Source organism: Hippichthys cyanospilos, chromosome 3, assembly GCF_059441005.1.
Source record: "Hippichthys cyanospilos isolate Australia breed blue-spotted pipefish chromosome 3, RoL_Hcya_1.0, whole genome shotgun sequence".
Lineage (NCBI taxonomy): Eukaryota > Metazoa > Chordata > Actinopteri > Syngnathiformes > Syngnathidae > Hippichthys > Hippichthys cyanospilos.
In genome coordinates this window covers 4,435,871-4,457,368 of record NC_142371.1, presented here as the reverse complement: position 1 = coordinate 4,457,368, position 21,498 = coordinate 4,435,871, and the positions used below count along the sequence as shown (strand labels likewise).

Sequence of the window (21,498 nt, the reverse complement as noted above, 5' to 3'; positions counted from 1 at the left end):
GGACATGCTAAGCACTGTGCCACAGAGCCGCACCCATCTTTATTCATGTCCAAAAAAAAAAAAAAAATATATATATATATATATATATATATATATATATATATATATATATATATATATATATATATATATATATATATATTTTAAAACCTTTACACACACTAATAGTGAATGTGCACAAATGTTGCCTCACTGTATTTTGACAAATATTTACAAACAGTAGCAAAGACTTGTTTACGTTACTTATTCAGGCAGTGTTTCCTGTTTTGAGAGATGCACACATCCTTGTCTATTCCAAATCACAGCATAAGGCCTTATGAAACACTGATCCAATAATCAGCTTCCCTTCATAAGTTGTAGCGACAGAGGAGCCAATAATAACATGACCATCATCAGCAAACACCTGCGTCACCAATGGCCTTTCTGAATGAATGTTCTGAATGCTGATTACCTGGACGACACAACAGCAAAAACAAAATTGTGAATTGCATGATAATTTTGTGGGAATAAATGTATGAACTGCATTGTTATAATTGGATGTTAAATACAAACCTCTGATCCAGGTGGATTTTTAATGTCATAATTCAAAAGTTTCCATCCATTGGGATGGCAGCCTAACCACAGGTCACCTGTTTTCGGGTCGACTTCGATGTTGTCACAGAGTGAACCCACATCTACGGCCTGGTGACATAGTGACAAGTAAAAATGAACCATTATCCGGTGCTCATCAAATATTTGCATTTTGTTAAATAGTTCTCGAAAGCTACGATATATATAATCATCAATATTTACAATTTTAAAAAAAATCTTTCCGCATTTTGAAATTGTTTACCTTCACAAAGGCCAATGAATTGTCTTCTTTTCTTTCCAATACATGTACTTTATGGTCAAGCACATCCATCACGTATACATACCTATTGATTTCAAAGAATGAATGATTAATTCTAGATAATTAATTAGTTCCAGGACTGTCATGAAAAATGACAAGCTAATGCAAAGCTAATGAAGAAGTCGACAACCTTTTGTCCGGTGAGATGTTGATGCCATTTGCCATGTAATATCCCTCAGAGACGACTTTGACTGTCTCTGCATCGTAATACACAACGTTAGTCCAAGGTTGACACATGAGAGGCTCCACATACATTTTAAGGAGTTCATATGAAAAATAGTGGTCGTTGGTGGCATAGAAACGATCCACTCCCAAAGCCACAATATCATTGACACTGCAAATTAAAAAAATAAAAAAAAAAAGAAGAGGAAAAACAGTTTCTTATTAAAATCAATATTAGGGATACACTAAGATGTCAACGTTTGGCTGAAACCCAAAACTGAAAATGAGAAATGCTTTTACCCAGAACTGGTGAAGAAAAAAAAGAAAAACTTTTTTGCACAACAAAAGCTTAGTTGATTAGGCATCGCAAACATAAGTGACTAAATGGGCCATTCATGGTATTTGTGTAAAACATCAAAGTAATGTCACCCTCATCATTCTTGTTGATGACCAATGTCACATTTTTGAGATTATAAAGAATCCAAGAATAATTGGGCATTTGCAGTTAACATTTATTGCATTGTTGGACAATATTGTGTTTGAAATTGGATGAGTGTGTTTGAATGCACCATGTGCACTACATGCATAGTTAGAGGCTAGCGTTAACGCTGGAGACTTGTGCCATACAATTTCAGCGTATTTAATTAACCCTTTCTTAGTGTCCTTAACCAGCAATGAAATGTGATATTTTTTGAATGGCGGTGTGTTGACATCGGTGCCTCTATAAGCAATAAGAACTCAGCTGCCAGAACTCAAGCTAGCAAACTCCGCCTCCACCGTTGTAAAGGCTAACATTACAACAAACGACTAACTATGGTTATTGCACAGATGTCCCTGTATTATTTGTTGTGTTTTCTTGGCCTTCGTAAGACACTGTATGAGGTGATGTTCGTCTTTTTTGGCTCACTTGTAGTCATAGGAAAGATGCGGAAGTTGGACAGAGCTCTTTCCTAAACTCGCAGAATTGCTTTAAAAAAGTGGTTCCCTGCCAAGCGATCCACCTCCTTCTGCAGTATGCTCGTGTGAAACTCAGACACTTACTGCTTTTCGCATCGTCAAACATCTGTCGTCTTGTTTTGGTTTCTTTTGGCCAAAAAACGAAAATGCATTTTTTTGCTGTTGAAATAATTTTTCAGCCGAAACACAAAACACAAAACACCGATTGCACAAAAAACTCAAACGATGTTCACTAAGCACATCGCCCGTGACACATTGTCAAACACCTTATCTTAACTTCTAGTGAGTTGACGCACACATTTACATTAAAAATATCTAGTGTTCAAACAAAGTGATATAAACGCTACTTACGTGCCCACTGCAATTTAGTGGAACAGTATTTATGGGATCTGCTTGACACTAGTTGCCTATCATAGATCAGATTTTGGAATATTTGCAATATAAGCCACAAAAAAACAGCAACTGTTCAACCAGCATCATAGCGTTTTGCAACTTATTCTCGACGTTCAATGTTCCACGTAATACAAGTTAAAAATGGATACAACATATATAAAAATGAAAATACATTGCTTTGAAGGGTGCACCTATGAAGGAGTTTGTGTTTGAAGGTCTTCAGATGCAACAGGGACATTTCCTCTTCGACAAATTTGAACAACTCTACTTGGCTCTCTTGGTGAGGATGACTCACAACAAAAAGGTACACTGTGCCATCTGAAATACAGCAACAAGAAAGTACTTTGTTAGAAAGAATTGGAATCAGTGGTATGGATCATGTGGTGTTACTTTGAGGTATCGGGGGGTGGAGGGCTCATTCTTGAAATGCCACAGGTTTACCGATGTATGAAGCATACAATGAATTCTGCAATACAGTACAGTATTCTATTTAGTCATTGTACCAGGAGGATGCATATTCAAACCGGGGTTGGTTAAAAGTGAAATTAAATAATGGTTTTTCTTTTGAATAATATATCATATTTATCATATATCTCATATCTGACAAAATATTTCATTTGTGGATTATGACTTGGACAGCAAAATCCACCTATGTGCATCCATCTAATGGGATGTGGGCATTTTGCCACTTGCTGTTGACTAAAATGGCATCACAGTGGTTATGGGGTCAGGTAAGGAAGGATCAATCATGACTACTTTGTTTTCTTAGTCTGGTTACATGACATATGCAAGCAGAGACATGATTGGTCAAAAAGCTGAGCCCTCTACAACTGTAATGTCATGTTCAGTCGGCAGAAAGTTGCAAAATGGTCACCCCCAAACAGATTAAAAACAGGTGAATTTTACTGCTTAATACGGAATTGTGGAGCTGCAAATGAGAATACATTTTTGACGGGCAAAATCATCTGCACGTATTTACATGCACGTTTACAAACGCAATATTATTGAGCATACCATGTTAAGACATATGAGGCCGCATATAAGTTTTTGATGTAAAGAACATTTTCTTGATTTGACTTCCCCTTAAGAAAACAGACACACCCAGGGTTGGCAGATATCTGCATGGGTAACAGGTTTGTATGCATGCTTCGTGTGTCAACTTTCATGCCAACGGTCTTTAAAAATAAACAACTCTCAATTGGTACTGTGCTCAACAATATAATTTCCACCCATTCCATTTTCTTTAGCTGCTTATCGTCCCTAGGGTCGCTGGTGTGCTGGCGCCTATCCCACCAATCTTCAGACGGGGGACACCCTGGGATTGTTGCCAGGCAATTGAAGGGCATAGAGAGACAAACAATCACCCATACGCAAAAACACACCTAAGGGTAATATGAAGTGTCGAACATACCTACCATGCATGTCTTTGGGATTGTGGGGAAAGAAAACGGAGCAGCCAGATAAAACCCACGGGGCACGGGGAGAACATGCAAACATGGGCGGCATGGCTCGGTGGTAGAGTGGTCGTCTCCCAGCCGAAAGGCCGTGGGTTCGATCCCCGACCATCGAGACCATGTCTAAGTGTCCTTGAGCAAGACACTGAACCCCGGGTTGCTCCTGCTGCTGCGTCGTCAGTAGGTAAATGACTAGTTAGTGTAAAGCGCTTTGAGTACCCAAGGTAGAAAAGCGCTACATAAGTGAAAGTCCATTTACCATTTACACGCAGGAAGGCCGAAGCCGGAAGCGAAACTCAGAAATGTGAGGCAGACGTGCAATCCACTCTCCACTGTGCCGCCCACAATCTATTTTGTCTCCATGAAATCAATGTAAGACAGCTCATACCAGTTGGGTCGGTGTAAACGCTGATGCCGTGAGGGTTGAATGTCTCTAGGTCGAAGTTTCTCGCCATGCGCAGCTCCATTGACCTCATCCAAGAATCTTTCAGATCAAGGAAGATGATCTTCCCAGGAGCATCAGAAGAGGGCATTCCGGGGTACTTTATACCCTGTGAAGAAAAGAAAAAAATTGTTGATTGTAAAAATGTCTTTTGATTGTGTGGAACTAATAGTTGGGCTTGAAAGAGCACCATTTCCAGTTCTGTGTCACTATTGAACGGTGGCCCTGAAGTGGAAATCACACAAACAAAAAACTAAGCAAATATAAAAAGGTAATAGCAGACAAAAACCAAAAACACTTTACAAGTGAGAAACACACTAGAAAAAAAGGAGAACACAAAAAAAGAGCACACAAGAAAACAATGACGGGACGGCAGGGGACAACTTGATCGGACGTACACAATGTTCATGTTTGAGCAGGACTTCAGTCCTGTGACAAGTTTTTTCTTCTGTTTTTTTAAAAAAAAAGAGCGCTACTGGATTCAAATGCTGTTGCTGCTATCAAACAATCACAGCCCTGTCAAATTGATTCCCAGGAGCAAGCCAAAAGGTGGTTACAATAACTTGTATCATAATTGTACATGCAAACATTTACATCCTCAAGTGGTGTTGTGGTTAAAGCATCTGCTCTCTGCTCAATTTTGTTTTATTTATTTTTCTTGTGTGCTTTTTTTTTCTTGCTTGCACATTTTTTCTTGTGTGCTTCCTCTTGTAGGATGTTTTTGGAGCAACACATTATAAGATTGTAATGCTACGGCTCTTACATTAGATTTTGACGGATTGATAAAAAAAAAAAATAATAATCAAATCTTTCATTGGTTCATTCGAAACAAAAACTTACAGTGCTGACAAAGGCGTGTCCATCTCCGAAAACAGTGATATCCTCTGAACCGTAATCTGCGAAAAGGGTACATTTAACAACGTATTTCTGGCGGAATAATTCTATTGTTAACTTGGGATCACTTACTCAAATTCTTCAGTGGAGTACATTTGGGGAGGTGTTTGTTGACCAGCTCTCGAGAAGCGAGGGTCCTCTTCCTTTTGTATTTTGTGGATAAAAAGTTAGATAAGCGCACTAACACCTGTTTATACTTGAATGGAATTCGGATGAAAATGTCGTATACCTTAAGTTGACTATCCTCTCCCCGAGTAACACGGATAACGCCGCTACAAAAAGTGCGATGGGAGCACACTTAGCCATATTCCGTAAGAAGCCCCCGCAGGCTCAGCAAAGTGCTGCAAAGTTTGCAAACTGGTGGACATACAGAGTGCTGCATGCAGACGGGGCGTGTCTTTGTAGTGCGTACCAAACGAAAGATGCATTCATGCATGCTTGGGGACAAAATGTGCAACGCGGAAGAACATGTTGGGATGTTTAATTATATTTAATATTTATAAAATGTGATGTACTCGGTTACCCTGTGTCCTTCCCATTCAACTGTCCCTACTCAATTCGAACAGCGACTTTTATAGTTTCCTACACGTTACTAGCTCGTGAACGCAACAGTCTCAACAGGAAACCGGAAACTCATAGTTCACTATCATTATTTTATTGATTTACAATTTTTTTTAAGGGGCTTTCTTTCGTGACTACTATATTCCAAGGTTTTTTTTGCTTTCAATTTGAAATGCAGCCATAGGTATAACCTTCGACATCAAGACAAAATGCCGTGAAAATTTCAGCCGTGGCCGAATGATGGTACTCGATTTACGACGGTCCCGAACATGAAATGCGTTCTCCGTCATTCGGAAAAACTTAAGTGTTTCGCATCCCTGTAAATTTAACAAAGTTACAAATTACGGTATTGCGTTACGTACGTCATCGTGAAACGCACACATGTACTGTAAAGCCGTAGTAAACTGAGGACCCGCTGGCTAGTTAAGCTTGATTTGCGGTAGCTCCCAATTTGAACACAAGACCATGTTATCAAATGAAATTGCGACTCGCAAAGCTCTCAGTTTGCAAAGCCTTTCGCAACACCGATAAGAAGATCGTTAAGATTCTAACAGCAGTTCAAAGTTTAAACTCACTTGTCCCTGTGATTGAAGGAAGAGGTCTTTTTGACTGATTATTTGATCAAAATTTGGGCCTCCGGTTTGGCAAATAATAAATTGCAAGTTAGCGGATCTGTGAAAATACCGAAGCGCATTTGAGGAGTGTTAATTGAAAAAGACGGTGCCTGCAAATCCCTGTTTAAACTGTTTATTTTTTGAAGTTGTTTTCTGTATGTGATGACTTCCCAACATAAAACAAAAAGTTACAAAATTGTCTATGTCATCAAAATCATTTGTAAGAGACTTCATAAAAAAACAAACATGAACACATACATACACGTACAGAAGTGAACGTAACATAAAATTGGCAATCTATCGACCCTGTGATATTCAGCATTGGGTGCATGCAACCTGACAGTTACTGTAGAATATCTACAAAAGTCCAATTCTTGAATAATAGCAACTAACTTCAAAAGGCCGACAACTCCTGCACATAGCGATGTGTGTGTGCACAGCACTGAGCACACCAGAGTCCTGACTGTCGCGTGAAGTCGTGGGGAGGTTCACAGTGTCGTACAGCAGGTTCCCGCATCAAAACAGTTTCAAGCAAGACTGTATATTTGGAACATACAAAATAAATTTTATTATCCATTCTCTTCATGTCTACATCTTATTAGAATTGTCAACACACCCAAATTAATTCTAATAATCCTGACAGGTGTAACAATACAATGTTCTGTCAAGTCCAGGTGTCAAAATATAAATGAATGTGAAAAGCAATTTAAATCTTTGTTATTGTCGACATAAAAAGGGGAACCGTGGCGCGGGGGCCACAGTGAGAACTAGGCAGGATGTGGCCATGAGCACACACAAACACGGGACTAGGGGCAATAGGGAGGGGACTGGGTCCCCCTCAGGGCTGGGCCCCAGTGGCTGCGGGGACTTGTGTGGCCAGAGTGTTGGGGGCGGAGATGATGGGTGATCCAGCGATGTTCGCCAGCGGCTGCGAGGAGGTCATTGAGCTGATGCCTGGGACACACAATAACGCTTGCTTAACTCTTGTGGGCTCGGCGCGCCGGGCCTATTCCACATCGGGAATAGAGCGACCTACCAGCCATCATACTTGAGGAGCTGACTGGTGTTGAGCTGGCCGCCATCCCGCCGGGAGTGGCCCCCCTTCCCTGATCTCTGACGATGGGATCTAGGATGACGGTGGAGTTCGCGTCACCAAATGCAGCTAATGCTCGAGGAACAAAGCCATAACGTACGATACAATTCAAGAATTGCACTAACAGAAGTATGGATGATCCATGGCCTCTTTGGCTGTCAGCCGGGCTTGATGGTCATAGCGCAGCAGTTTGTCCAGGAAATCCAGCGCCTCTGTGCTGACCAGGTGCTGGTTCTCACTGTGTACAAACCTCTCCCACCTTTTACGAGAGTGTCTAAAGAAGAAATGGAAGGGGTGAAAAAACAGAGGTCGCTCGATAGTCAAGGTCCCCAACGGGCAACCCAGACCGCATCCGGCCGCCAATTTGTGGACACCCAACACCCAACATTTTCCCATTGCACAGCAGTGACCGACCCATTCAACGTGTTTCTGCCTTTGCGGAGCAATGACGAGTGCATTGCTGCAGCTTTATGATGTGCATGATGCTTGTTTGAACTGAAATGACATTCAATTCACAGCTCTGAATTTAAGAGTTTTGATTGAAGCTCTTTTCAAAATTTGAGTGGTGCTATTTATTTCATGTGCCCCTGCCACACTAAACACACTATTCTGATTAATTCTGTGTTTGTGGAATAAGAATTAAGACTGCACCACACATTGTTAGTCATTAAATTGAGGCTGATATTTCATGCTTTATCATTTTTATTTCAGAAAAGCAACATTAAAGTTGGATCTTGCATTAACGTTGACAAATTGATCAACTTTTACTTTATTACAAAATAGCATCAGAGAAGCTTTGACAACACACGTCGTATTTTGAGCTGATGACTGACAACAAGTGGAAATTCCTAAATCCAAAACACTAAGTGAGCGCCTCATGTATCAAATTTCTTTTCTTTGTCTTGACCTTTTTCTGACATAAAGGAATTAGTAATTCCAGCAATTTCTACAAAACATCACAATGTGATCTTATTGCTCTATAAATAACTTGGTAACTGGTTCCCATTCTGATTATCAGGCGCCTTTAAAGGAAGAACTTCAACTTGTATTTTAGTATGACTACACTGATAAATTTCTTAATCAGGATTTTACATGTTTAAAATCCCCCCTTTTTTTTGAAGAGCACCTTGTAAAGAAAGACTGAACTCTTAATTTTTCTTTAGAAAAACCCTTATTGAAGCGATATTTTCCTTGCACTTTTTAGGGCAAATACAACATTTCAATATCAATTTTAAGCAGAGGCAGCATGATTCAGAGCACTGGTGATAGCTGCACGGAGGAGAGTCAGATTCCTGGTATAAAGTGGTGTTGCACATGCATCTCACTTCAGGACCTTTTAGACCTGCATTTCTCTTTTTACAGTCGCACTACAGTGACACTTTGACGGACAAGCGGAATAATGTGCCAGCTTTCTGCAATATAAGCCATTGCTTGGTAACTTGTATTTTTATTTGTAACGTGAGCCTAAATAGAATGCCATTGTGATCTTAAGAAACACTGCTGTGAATCTATCGAGCATTCTGTGTCTTACTCCAAATTTAACGGCTCTGTAAGTTACGACAGGAACTCAGTCACGGAACAAATTAAACCCGTACATCAAGGTAACAGTGGTTAAAACCTCATTATATTTGAAAGTAGCCTGCCGGCAGCAAGAAACTGATCATTTTTGCAAAATAGACTGCGGATTATAACAAAGAAGTGCCTACAGAGCTGCATTAGATAGGGTCAATTTATGGTATGTTAGAATTGGGAGTGGAGCGTGACACAATTAATAACATTATTATTCATTGATTTCAAATCTTAGCACTCATTCTACCGCTAAGATTGAACAACTCAGAATTACCATTACATATCTTTGACCATTCATTCCTCCATGTTGAAGACCCGAATCGTTTTGTCAAGCACAAAATGACCAACAAAATATCATGTGAAACTCAAGCTGTTTGCATTTTCATTTATCAGCCACACCTTTGAGGGCTTGCACCTTCGCACATTCAACATGTGAGTAAGCATCTCCTTCCTTTGTTTATCATTAAGGCTGATTAAGGCTCATTATTCGTGGAGAATAATCTGACAGCAATTTTATTCTTCTAAATTGTGACTGCGATTTGATTCCTGATTTTATCTCATGTTATTCTATTTATATTCCAACAAAACTTGGGACAGAATGGGCTAATCTTAGATTTTAAGGAATGTCAGAATATACATATATACAGAATACACAGATTGATTTATTAAATGGAAGATGGCGTTAGGAATGGATTTGAAGACTTGAATGTGGATTAAAACAAGGTATCTGCAAATTTAAAGTTCATAATTATTTCTTCATAATTCAAATATCTAAGAGATCTCTCTGCATTGGCATTTGGTCTTAAAATGATTACCACTCAAAGATGGCACAGTTCAACATGTTGTGCTAGAGAAAAAAAAAAGGGAAAGAAAACGGCATATGCAATTTTTGCTATGAAGAAAAAAAAAAAGTACGTACTGTAATCAAACCATGTATTGTCGTCAATAGAAATGAGATGCTGAACATCTATGTATTGTCTTACCTTCCCAAAATGTCATTGAACCGTGGATCCAATTCAATGTTGTACTTGTCAATGTAATCATACAGGTCCTCTGTGCCTAGGACTTTTGCAATTCGCACAAGCTGCAAACAAATAGAAATGCTATCAGATCACAAGTACCTTATATTAAAAACGCTTAATAGGAAGGCCTTCTGTAATCCTACTTGATCATAGTTGTCATGACCATGAAAGAAAGGTTCCTTCCTGAAGATCATGCTGGCCAACATGCAGCCCAAACTCCACATGTCAAGACTGTAATCATACATCTGCAAAAGACAAACCGGGGTTATAGTTTGCATTTATTCCGGCTGGGGAGAAAAAAAAAAGTTCTGGACATAATGTCCTCCTCACCTGGTAATCTACCAGTAGTTCAGGTCCTTTGAAGTACCTGGAGGCCACTCGCACATTGTATTCCTGGTTTGGATGGTAGAACTCAGCCAAGCCCCAGTCGATTAGGCGGAGCTGAACATTTGCGACAAAACATATTCGAGTTCAACACATAACACTAAATCGAATGTGGCAATTTTGTGTCAAGTACCTTTCTGTGTTCGTGGTCGATCATTACATTATGTGGCTTCACGTCTCTGTGCATAATACCCATACTATGGCAGTAATCCAGAGCCTAAATAAAACCAAACGTAACCTGTTAAAAATGACCCTTGACACAGAATGCAAAAAAAAAACCTACCACACACACACACACTTGTGGTCATTACTTACCTTTAAGATTTCATACATGTAAAACCGTATGTCAAAGTCAGATAGGGTTTGATACAATTGCTGTAAAGTAGAAAAAAAATATACTTAGATAAGTAGTTTGATAAAGATGAAAAACATGCTCATGAATTAGATGAAAAGGGGCTAATCTATACCTTGAAGTCTGTGTTGTTCACATGTTCAAAAACCAAAGCAGGAGTTCGGGACTGTGGGGGGAAAAATATACATATGAATATATATTGCCAAGTGAATAAATGCACTTTATGATCCGTTAATTGTTCGCGCACTTTAATAGATATCATTTCAACCAGTAGCAAAGTATTGTTGACTGATTACGTTTTTTGATTTTCTTTTTTGAGACACTTTCCAATAGAAAGATAGTTTAAGAGGACATTACCCAACGTAAGTTATCGGGAGATAGGCAACTTGCAACTTGTCTCAAGCTGGATGAGCGTATACCAAAATTCAAGGTCCTATCCAAGCAATTTCCCTGCCTACCAAATCAGCAAGGGTCAGATTTTCGAACATCTTTGATAAACGATCGTGAGGGATTTATGCTGTGGTGTTGCACTTGTTTCAGGACTGACATGCCATGAGCAGAATGTGTTCAAATATTTCAATATGACAATCACAAATCCTTATGTATAGGGCCATTATAGTCAGCAGAACCACGGACTCAAAGCAGTGTGACATGAAATGAAACAACGGCCAATTAGCAAGCTAAATGAAAGCGCCCATTGTTACACACACACAAACAAATGAACAACCTAACCTGTAAAGTTGATTTTTTTAGAAGAACGTTATTCACGACAAAAATGATAACTACATTAAAGGCACCAAAATTCTCCAAAAAAGATGCTCCGAAAAAATGAACAAATGTATCTCACAAAAACTGGTACTGGCTACCTCTTACTATAAAAAAAGATATACTGTATTCACAAGTTCTAAAACCTGAGTATGAAGTGATTCATTTTAATAAATGTTTACGCCATGCTTGTGAGGCAGAATTATGAAACAACATGTAACCTATTTAGTTAGTTTACACCTGGTAATTACAGTAATTAACTTTTATATAATTCATGTTTCATTTGAATTTTTTAGAACATGTTAACATATAATAGATTTGCTTGTTTATTATAACAACCTAAAAATTAACTAATTGCTTGTTGAAAACACACATTGGGAAAAGGACTTTGAAAAATGATTGCATGTTGAATTGCGATTCCAATAAGGAGAAAAAAAAATCAGAATTAGACATTATCCATGTGTGAAGAGGGGTACTAGGTTAACGACGATCCTGACATACAGTTCCAAAGTTCTGAACAGCGTGCCATGAACAAGTTTACCCTGCAGCTATGCGAGAAGGCATTCTATATTTATGGGCTAAACGGTATTGTAAAAATATTCAAATAATGCCTATACTGCCGCATTAGCATGACTTAGAAATTTTGATTATGTTGCCACCAAGGAAACACAACTACATCATATACCCAAAACAGGTTGTACATGGGGGGAAGACAAGACACCTCCCCTCAACGGCTATACTGCTGTTAGGTTCTTGCTCTGGCCACCATGTTCTTATCACTTGTGTTCATGTATGTGTGATAAGGGTGATATGTGTGAGAGTAATGTTTGAACTATTTGCATTAGTGGGGAACAATGTGAAAATAATGAAATACTGTACATCAGTGATTATTAACCCTTGTCATTGTCATTCCATACCACACTGCATGAGTTAACTTTAACCCTAGAAGAGTTAATCATGTTAAGATGGTAAATAAAAGATTGCCAGTGTTTAAAGGGCTCCATCTGATGGAAATATACCCTTTTGTGGCTTTTAACCCCGTTTCAATGTTAATTTCTCATCCTAAACACCACCACCGTGTTATTTTCCTTCTTGAGACAATTGTCTCAACAATTGTCTTGTTCAATGCTTTCAGCACCGGCCCCACCCGAGAAAATAAAAAGGGTAAACGGCACCATGACATCATAGTGACGAGGAAGGTCCTCATACCGCTTCTACACCACCCCATACCGCCCGTGCAACGCAACACACCCAATATTATTCAAGTGGTCCCGCTTATTTTTATTTCTGGTTTACACCGGTTGGCCAAGTAAACAACATTTCATTTATTAGTTACGAAGATTCCCTGTAAAAAAACGTCAGTGGCGAAAATGGAGCACACAGCCCGACAACCAGCAGGCGGCATCGTTTCACGGACAACTGTACGGTGAATCTTTGCCAATACAAGAGTAGCTTTGCTGAAAAATTACAAATGAAAACTGCTACAATTCTTGAAAACGATAGAGAGGTCATAGCTCTAAATTCATGTTAGCTTCATTGTATAAAAATGAACCATGTGCATTGAATTTAGGCCGCTTTGATGGGGCATTTTTTTTCTGCTACTAACCTCTTGCATTTCTCAATGTGAAGTACTGTGTTAATATTGAGTTTCTTGATGTTTTAAAATCAAAGTCGCACACATAAGTTTACATACCCCAACATTAGGTTAGATTTTTTTTTCTTTATTCTTTCGCAGTCATTTCATAGGAGGAATTTAAATTTCATAAGAAATTAAATCACTAATGTGCCAAAAGTAAGATTTCATATGCATACATTTACCCGTGGAAAGTTTAAAATATGATAACAGTTTGCTTAATTCATATTCACTGTCAGCCCAGTCAAAGTGGATCTTTGATGTCTATAGAAATCATCGGCAGCGAATGAGTTATTTGTTCCGCCAAGAAATGGCACATTGAGTCAGTTATTAACCGCAAGTAAACTTTGTTTTCTTCTACATAAGCCAGTAACATATGTAGACATGTAGAATTATTTAATCATTCACTGTCAGCCCAGTCAAAAGTCTTCAATTGCAGTGAATGTGTTAATAAAATTATGATGTTAAACGTTTGGACTGTCAAAGCAAATGCTAGACAACTCAGTGGGGAACTTTTGTTTTAGAATTATACCAAACTAAAAGACGACAAGTGTCACACATTCCATTCGGGTGGACCTTAGAGGTTCCATAGCATCAAGATGAGTGCAAATACATACCACGGGATCCTTGACAATATCTAATAGTGAGATGATATTTGGGCCGCCCCGGAGGTTCTCCAGGATCTTTATTTCTCTCTTGATTTTCTTTTTTTTCACCGGCTTTGAAAAGACAAGAGTAGAGGAACAATGTTGGAATTCCAAAACTCTCTTAACATATTTTGCTGGAGCACTAGTCCACATCCCGATGAGAGCCATACCTTTAGTATTTTCACGACCACTTTTTCATTGTTAGTGATGTTAATAGCTTCGAACACCTCACTATATTTGCCTCGACCAAGTTTTCTGACTAGCTGATAGTCGTCCTGGTTTCTGCAATGTGAGAATATAGAAGTTAACGACATGTCCAATGAGCAAATGTTTCAAAGCGCATCTTCGTCTTACCCCCACTCAACAACATGGGACTCATAGTCCCAGTATTCCCGAGGTCTTTGTGTGTTTACATCAGGGTAAACTCGAGAGCGGCTTGGAACGGGGCCAGACATATTCTACACAGAATCTTCTTGAAATCTCCTAAAACAAGACAAACGGCGACAAGGTAAAAGATGCATACACTCCCTCAACAAACACAGTAGTAGATTGAATCTACATATTTGGAATATTTCCTCGCTGCGTACATGATGACACAATACCTGGGAGGTTTCCTCCAGGAAGATGGTGACGGATGAATCGGAACACGATTGGTTGAGAGGCCTCTAAAGTTCGAGAGCTACGCTGGCAAGCAGACATGACAAGACATATTTTAAAAGCATGAACTGACCAACTGGACTCGATTTACATACCACAGAGTGACTTTGACTAATTATCAGGACAAAGGAAGCAAATTTAAATGGTCTTACGTGGAAGTAAATGCATTACAAGGCTATAACCTGTTAGGACACAAATAGCTGTACAGCACTATGAAGTCAATTCACCTGGTTGTTAAATGGGGGCATCCAACCAGTTTAATCGGGACATACAGGGTTCAATATAGTCATCACTGGGGGCAACAACCAGACAATACCTCCTGTTAGGGGAAAAAGCAAAGTAGGTTGATTCCAATCAATGAGGCAAACTGAGCTAACGCTCGCCCATTCATTATGGCTCCGACGATTAAATATCTTTGATGTAGCCAAGCAATTCATTGGCTCGAACGATGTGATCAGGTGTCAAAGAGCTTCGTTGGGATGTGGCCAATTTGCCCGCTTCACGCTTTCTCGAATGCGGCGGGTGCACGCCAAAACCCATTCGGTCAACGGCCTGCACAAGTGCAATGCAGCTAATGAGCTAACGTTAGCTTAGCCTAGCCTAGCTTAGTTTAGCGGGGAAAGCCGGCTAGCTGGCCGGGCTGCTAGCAAGTTAGCATTAGCACGTCAAGTGTAGAGGCAAAAGCCGGTTGCAAGTCACATTTCACAGAACATGCGAACGCCACAAAAGCGTGAGCCCGCGACAAATTCAATTTTTGGCACCGGGAGCGGCCAATCGCCGATTTACGTGATTATCGTTTGTATTTAGCCGATCCACAAGCTTCGAAAAATGTATTTCCTAGAGCTAAAAAAAGTGCTAAGCTAACAGGCTCATGGGGGGACTGAATAGCCTGCTTGGATGGCGAGGCGAGTGGCTGACAACGCCTTAAAAACACACCCTGCAAAGACGAATGTGGCCGCAGAGAGGTAGCGAGACTGCGCTACGTGGTCCCCGCCGCCCTTCGAATGTGGAACGGTCAACGGTGGTCAAAAACGTACGACGATTCGTGGTCAAATACGATTACCTCTCAGCGTTGCTGGGACATCAATATGGCGATGCTTGGGATCAGGAGCTTAGCTCGGGCGCTGTCGGCGGCAGGGGGCGCTCTCCCTTTTCTTTTTCCCCAAGACGTCTGTGGGCATGTACGGTATCTGCCAACAGGTCTCACGGAACGTGATCGTAATATTTCACCGTCACTTAGCAACGCAATTACAATTTTCTGCAAACGTCTGAAACCGAATATTTCTTTCTACTTTAATTGAGATACCTGTTTAACTTGAGAATAAACTCTTAGCGCACCAACAAACTTCACCCAAAGTTTGAATACTGAAATAATGACGACCGTCTTATAATTTCCTCGCAAGTTGGTTTTCTCAATATCTGTGCCTGCTCAATGCAGCCATGACATCTGCCCGCCATAATTATTGACACCGCTGATTGTGATGATAAATGTTTGTTTTTTTTTAACACGGTATAGGACTTTTAAAGAAGTCTCACTTTTAATCCAACTTCATAAAAAAAGTCTACACTAAAGTGTTTTACATAAAATCATTAGTGTCACTGATATTGAATAAATAACGGGTTTTTTTTGTTTGTTTTAGATTGGCATCTTTGCTCGCTCGATGGCACCAAGAGTGGAAATCACCACACTGAACAATTGCAAATGCTCACTAATAAATACAAAAAAGGACGAAGAAGAAGACAGTTTGTATGCCGATGACAAATAATAGTAGAAGAAAAAGAACAATAAGAGTTTTTATCCTCGCAGAAAGCATAGAAAAAGATCAGGATACAGAACATGGACATTTTGGGACATTATTTTAGCTCTAAAAGGATAACGTTATTCTACTTGTATGCTTTCTGCTTGACTGGTAATAGGGCTTTTAGAAATGATAAAGCTTGGCTCCAAAAAGAGTATGTCCCTTTCTTATCCTTCTTGTATTTGGTGAAGGGAGTGTGCTTGCATCGCAGTGGGAACTAATTGTTGAAAAGCAGTCACTTTTTGGCACAACAACGGCTCTAACACCAAATATCCATCCTGTCTAGGGCTCTTGTTGACATATATTTGCCAAAGTGTTCTAGATTTGCAGTTTTGTATATTCTGGATTCTCTTTCTCCTTTGTCGAAATTGGTCGTAGACTTGCGAAGTATGGTCTCTGAGACACCATTGTGCATGTGCTTCAAAATCACTAGATGTCATCAGAAATTACTGACTGTCCCTATAAAGAAAGTGTGAAAAACTTCTTTTTTGGTTGTGCTTACAGTGCATAGAAAGTAAAATAAAATAATGGTTTGGTACTGGTAGTGACAAATGGGCACCCTGGTCGCTCATGGCATCAAGGTTGGGACTCAACGCAATTAACCATTGCAAATGCTTTCATAAGGAACACATACTATGTATTTAAATAGAAGCACAGAGAGGAAAGGAAAGTGTAAATTGAAAACTTGAGTAAAAATAATGATTCAACACGCTTGTTCACGTTAAAGTAACAGTAGAGAATGTGAAATGTGCTCAGTTACACAAATTCCATTTTAGCTTCAGTTACGTATATACGATATCTATTTTGAGAACTTAGCGCAGAAAAAACATGACACCGCACACAATCACTCTCCTTTGTACTTTCATAGAGAAGAAAAAAAAGATGAGTTGCTAATGTGAATTGACAAACAAACAAAAAACAAATCAGCTAAATTAGCTAATAGTAGCTAAACAATAGTTGCTTCTTGAAGCAGGGAACATCCAACATCTTACCTTAAATAAGGTAAGTAAAATCTTGCTTCTCCAAATCTGCTAAATCATTAAAAAAGTTTTTATTTATTTATTTATTTTATTTTAAATACCTGTTTTGGCTAAGTAAGAAATAGAACATACGTATATCTGCTTTCACATGTGGAGGCTAAAAGTAGAAAATTGACTCTGACTCCTGAAAAATAAACAAGTAAACCAAAATATGTCTGAAGTTTGCTTTTTCCCACCACTGCTGGATGTCCATTAATTTACCTGTGAAGAAGACCTTTGTTCGGAGTCACCCCTGTTTACAATAGTGACACTGTATCTATAACAAAGAGCAATCTTCATTCGGGTCTGCTTTTTGTTGAAATGATACTTTGGTGGGTGGGGAGAACAGCCAGAGGCATTTCCCCGAGGTAATTAACCATATATGACCATTCGGAACAAGACATTGGATTGATATCGTGAAAAGAGCATTGTCAACTTTGAAGTCTCTTCTTTGCTCAGTCAAGTCGTGCACTGCCAAACAAAGACAAAGGAGTCAGGGCAGTGGACCAGCGGGAGGTGACAAGATGCCTTCAATAAAAAGCATCAGTGGAAATCACGATTCCTCAAAGTGGCTGCTGGACGCCGGCATCAACAATGAGGCTGTGAGTTTTCATGTTTTCATGATCTTTTTCTGGCAGGACATTATATGAAATGGAACTTTCGCTAAAAAGTTTAACGCCTGCTATTTTCAGTGTCATATGTTGGCTGATGGTTCTTTCGCTTGTGACAGCAGAGCCAATCAGAGGTGAGCTAATATGTGCCGTTGTGTGCAAGCTATGAATAGGCTAACTTTTCTTCTAACTATTTCTTTTGTTTTCTATTTCTTTTTTGAAGCACGAAGAGAAAATGTTATAAGCTTCCTGAAAGGTGAGAATACCTACGACAATTATTTCGTAGAAAAAGAGTTGTCATACGCTAAACTTCAATTTTTCATCTCTGTTGTTATAGATGCCCTCAGCACAACCACAGGAAAGGCTATGTCTGCAATTTTGACAGGTCTGTGATTAAATCAAAAGAATGCATGTATTTGTGTGACACAGATCTAGAGGATGCAAAATCAAAAGGGAGTGAATATGATTTTGTTCTTTTTTTTTTTAATCATGGGTTAATCAGTCATATTTTACAGAGCATAGACAACCTGAAAGTGAACCGGACAAAGAACAAGATTCTCAAGGTATTGTATATAGTTTTTATGGAAAAGTGGGAAATGATCAAAAAAGAAAAAAAAAACACGAATGTTTTTCTGTAAATGAATTTACAGATCTTTCCGAGGATCAATCTTTTGAGAGTGCCAATCAAGATACAATTGCAGGTATGTGGTCATATTTTTTAAAACATAAAAATGTTGAAACTAGTGCAATATTCTGGACTTCTGGTCAAATGAGTAATAATGCTAATGAATATTGCAGAACCCGAAATTTCTGACGCAAACATTGGAGAGGAAAGCAAAGGTACATTTTTTAAGAATGATTTTATAGATTCATAGTTATAAATAGTCAGAATTTTACACGAGCAATACATAAAGTTGGAAACTTTTTGCATTTTTTTTCAAACAAATTCTAATAAGTTGAATATGCAAAATTGCTATTCAATCTATAACAACAATGGAGAAAGGACCTTAACAATACATCAAAATCCTGGTAAAAAGAACCAAATTAATTCATCTGGTTGGATTTACCGATGTGTGCCAAAAAATGAATTCACAAAAGAATCCGGCGTGAGCGCTTGCAGCCACGTAGTTGGTTGCAACCTGAAAATGTGTAAACAATGTGGGCTTCCTATCTATCTATAAAAGCTGACATAAGTAAATAAGAATGATGGGTAGAAACTGATATTTTACTACCTTGCAATAAATACACCATTTAGTCACTTATGTTCAGAATACCTAATTAACTAGGCTCCTGTCTTCCACTGTAATGATTGGTATGTGAATGAAACAAAATTGTCAATACAATACAGGTTGTAGTCCACACATTGTTTTTGTGGAAAAAAAGGTACCTTCATTGTTATTCAAAACTGAAAAAACGTAAAGACAAACCAAAAACAAACACTTTAATGTCACTATTTATCATTTATTGTCTTGCAAAGCAGACTGGAGTAGAACAAGACGATTCTTTGCACATCTTTAGATTGAAGGTGAAGTCACTGTCAGTCAAATAATTTTCAATTGAAAACCAGTTTGAATCAAAAATGTAAAAAAATCTGAATCAAATCAAATTGTGAGACAGTCAAAGCTTCCCACTCCTATAGTATAATAGAAAAAATATTCTTAATGAAAAAAATACAGGAAATTCTCAACTTTTTTGGCCCCGTTTTCTTAGTTGAATTACAATCATTATGTAACTTTACCTTGAGGGTGTACAATCAACAGTTTGCCGATGTCCTTAAAGACTTTGACAGCTATGAGACTCCTCAAACTAAAGAGGAAGGTAAAGGTCCACCTCGCAGACAACCGGGAGCACCGCATGCGACCAGGAGACAAGCTCAAGATCAACAAAGTGGAGAACGTGCCGATCTGAACAGTGAGGAGGACACTACTGATGGTAGAAAAGTGCCAAGCCTGGTGTCTGTCCAAGGCTGCGGTCTCCAGAGGAAAGCATCTACTGAAGGGCCCAAGTCGTCGGACACGAGCAGAGAACTGATGGACCCCGAGGACAGCTTGGAGACGAGACCAGCAGCGGTCATCAGAGAAATAGATGATGACGGTGGGTGTAAATGTGCAAAGAAGACAAGAGAATAATTCTCATCCACTAGAATTCTATCTCAATATTTCCTCAGAAACAAGAGAAATGGTCAGCTCTGATGAAAAACATTCATTTGGTAAGTCAATGTGCATGTCTTAACTACACTATTGTTACAATATTGCTTCTAAATAATATATGTTTTGTATTAGATATTACAGCCAAGACCAAAGCCTTCTGATGGGAGAATTCTTCACCTTTATCTAACTGTGACTTTTTTGTTTTTGTTGTTGAATTTCTGTCTTTTGCATTTTTGTAGTTTGTCATTCAACTTTGATGAAAGCAGTGTTGACTATAATCGTTCCAATCTTCTGTTGATTCATTCGTGCCCGTTGGTTGACTCACAGTCAGCGGATCCGCTCATTCCAAATGCATTCCAGGTTTAGATTAGTACAAGGATTCATTCTCACATTCACACAACCACTGAGTTTGAAAACAGGAAAACAGAAGACAAGTGGAGATTTATTTCTGTTTTGCCATAACTTTTTTTTTTTAATATGTAATCTTTAAAAAAAAACAAAATGCCTGAAAAATAAAAAGCATAGGGGATAAAATGATGTGTGCTTTATTTTATTTTCATTTAGCGTCTCACATTGATATTATATGAAATACAGGACCTTTTATTCATGACATCAAAACAGGAAATGAGAATGAACAGTAATAACGTTAATGCTATGGAACATGGAATTAAAAAAAAAAAAAATCAGTGTCATTTCCTGAAGTGGTGAAGTTCACTATACACATCTGATTGAATTCCATGTAACTCCTACAAAACAAGAGCACATGTCATTAGTTTCTTTTTATTTTTGCTTGTTTAATGTAAAAGGAAATGAAATTACACTTCACCTGATAGGGAGATTCTGTTATCTCTTCTGGTTCTACGTGAATTTTTGCTGTTAATCCATTAAAAATATGAAATTTACTGATCAATGGCTACATAAAAACCACATATTTGAATGAATGTTCTTAAGCCTAATGCTCACCATCCTGCTCTGTCCTCCTCCTGTAGAGGGTAAGCAAGTAGAGGACCAAAGCCGCAATTAAGACAGTCAAGACGATATCAGAGGCAATAATGCCGATGACCGACTGCATGCTGATGAGATAACATGAGCCACATCCTACCAAAGACACAAAGCATGACGGAAATATATACCAACACTTTACTATTACTAAAATTAGACAAAAGAATTTTGTCAACCATCAGGTCCTGCAAGACATGCTCAAGATCAGGGCATTGTACAAATACATTGCCGTTTATGGATTTCTCACAGCACTTACCAAATGCTGAACCCGCAATACAAAATGTGTCCTTCATTTTGTATTCAGCCTTATCCATAAAGGAGAGGTCGTCACTCAGCAGTGATGTTCCAGAGGAGGAGGAGGCAGACTTGGAGAAGAAGTGAGGCTTACATGTGGACATGTGATTGTATTTGGAGGAGGAAGTTCTAAAG

At 38.8% G+C, this 21,498-nt stretch overlaps 4 protein-coding genes across 4 annotated transcripts; 1 reads left to right on the top strand and 3 right to left on the bottom strand.

Moving 5' to 3' along the window:
- Positions 1-141: 141 nt before the first annotated feature.
- On the bottom strand, positions 142-5,576 carry LOC148425543 (serum paraoxonase/arylesterase 2-like). Its single transcript, XM_088410509.1, has 9 exons — positions 5,421-5,576; positions 5,264-5,334; positions 5,138-5,193; positions 4,244-4,406; positions 2,593-2,719; positions 1,020-1,223; positions 833-914; positions 553-681; positions 142-451 (listed from the first exon to the last, which is right to left on the bottom strand). The coding sequence occupies exons 1-9, from the start codon at positions 5,495-5,497 to the stop codon at positions 290-292; spliced, it is 1,071 nt and encodes a 356-aa protein (XP_088266635.1). The 5' UTR covers positions 5,498-5,576; the 3' UTR covers positions 142-289.
- Positions 5,577-6,483: 907 nt separating this feature from the next.
- On the bottom strand, positions 6,484-15,649 carry LOC148425542 (casein kinase II subunit alpha). The gene is made up of 15 exons (XM_088410899.1): positions 15,552-15,649; positions 14,716-14,807; positions 14,434-14,515; positions 14,186-14,314; positions 14,002-14,113; positions 13,802-13,903; positions 10,902-10,952; positions 10,750-10,809; positions 10,568-10,651; positions 10,381-10,491; positions 10,194-10,295; positions 10,012-10,112; positions 7,585-7,733; positions 7,403-7,492; positions 6,484-7,320 (listed from the first exon to the last, which is right to left on the bottom strand). Exons 4-15 carry the CDS (start codon positions 14,284-14,286, stop codon positions 7,205-7,207), a joined length of 1,179 nt encoding a protein of 392 aa, XP_088267025.1. The 5' UTR covers positions 14,287-14,314; positions 14,434-14,515; positions 14,716-14,807; positions 15,552-15,649; the 3' UTR covers positions 6,484-7,204.
- A 2,181-nt stretch (positions 15,650-17,830) lies between these two features.
- LOC148425541 (uncharacterized) lies at positions 17,831-20,046 on the top strand. The gene is made up of 8 exons (XM_088409480.1): positions 17,831-17,908; positions 17,999-18,051; positions 18,141-18,173; positions 18,255-18,302; positions 18,433-18,480; positions 18,568-18,618; positions 18,716-18,757; positions 19,697-20,046. The coding sequence occupies exons 1-8, from the start codon at positions 17,901-17,903 to the stop codon at positions 20,044-20,046; spliced, it is 633 nt and encodes a 210-aa protein (XP_088265606.1). The 5' UTR covers positions 17,831-17,900.
- A 557-nt stretch (positions 20,047-20,603) lies between these two features.
- LOC148425540 (TYRO protein tyrosine kinase-binding protein-like) lies at positions 20,604-21,497 on the bottom strand. The gene is made up of 4 exons (XM_088411389.1): positions 21,326-21,497; positions 21,031-21,165; positions 20,894-20,940; positions 20,604-20,813 (listed from the first exon to the last, which is right to left on the bottom strand). Exons 1-4 carry the CDS (start codon positions 21,465-21,467, stop codon positions 20,757-20,759), a joined length of 381 nt encoding a protein of 126 aa, XP_088267515.1. The 5' UTR covers positions 21,468-21,497; the 3' UTR covers positions 20,604-20,756.
- Position 21,498: the final 1 nt, after the last annotated feature.

What these genes read in the sequence shown, in the direction of transcription:
- LOC148425540 (XM_088411389.1), bottom strand. Translation starts at nt 21,467, where the DNA reads ATGTCCACATGTAAGCCTCACTTCTTCTCCAAGTCTGCCTCCTCCTCC. An exon ending in TATTGCGGGTTCAGCATTTG is followed by an intron (nt 21,166 to 21,325) that starts GTAAGTGCTGTG and finishes TGTCTTTGGTAG; the next exon opens with GATGTGGCTCATGTTATCTC. An exon ending in GAGGAGGACAGAGCAGGATG is followed by an intron (nt 20,941 to 21,030) that starts GTGAGCATTAGG and finishes ATGGATTAACAG; the next exon opens with CAAAAATTCACGTAGAACCA.
- LOC148425541 (XM_088409480.1), top strand. An exon ending in GACAGCAGAGCCAATCAGAG is followed by an intron (nt 18,052 to 18,140) that starts GTGAGCTAATAT and finishes TCTTTTTTGAAG; the next exon opens with CACGAAGAGAAAATGTTATA. An exon ending in CAATCAAGATACAATTGCAG is followed by an intron (nt 18,619 to 18,715) that starts GTATGTGGTCAT and finishes TGAATATTGCAG; the next exon opens with AACCCGAAATTTCTGACGCA.
- LOC148425542 (XM_088410899.1), bottom strand. Translation starts at nt 14,286, where the DNA reads ATGTCTGGCCCCGTTCCAAGCCGCTCTCGAGTTTACCCTGATGTAAAC. An exon ending in ATATTGTCAAGGATCCCGTG is followed by an intron (nt 10,953 to 13,801) that starts GTATGTATTTGC and finishes TTCCCCCCACAG; the next exon opens with TCCCGAACTCCTGCTTTGGT. An exon ending in AACTACTGGTAGATTACCAG is followed by an intron (nt 10,296 to 10,380) that starts GTGAGGAGGACA and finishes TGTCTTTTGCAG; the next exon opens with ATGTATGATTACAGTCTTGA.
- LOC148425543 (XM_088410509.1), bottom strand. Translation starts at nt 5,497, where the DNA reads ATGGCTAAGTGTGCTCCCATCGCACTTTTTGTAGCGGCGTTATCCGTG. An exon ending in TACTCCACTGAAGAATTTGA is followed by an intron (nt 5,194 to 5,263) that starts GTAAGTGATCCC and finishes CCCTTTTCGCAG; the next exon opens with ATTACGGTTCAGAGGATATC. An exon ending in AAACACAAACTCCTTCATAG is followed by an intron (nt 1,224 to 2,592) that starts GTGCACCCTTCA and finishes TTTAATTTGCAG; the next exon opens with TGTCAATGATATTGTGGCTT.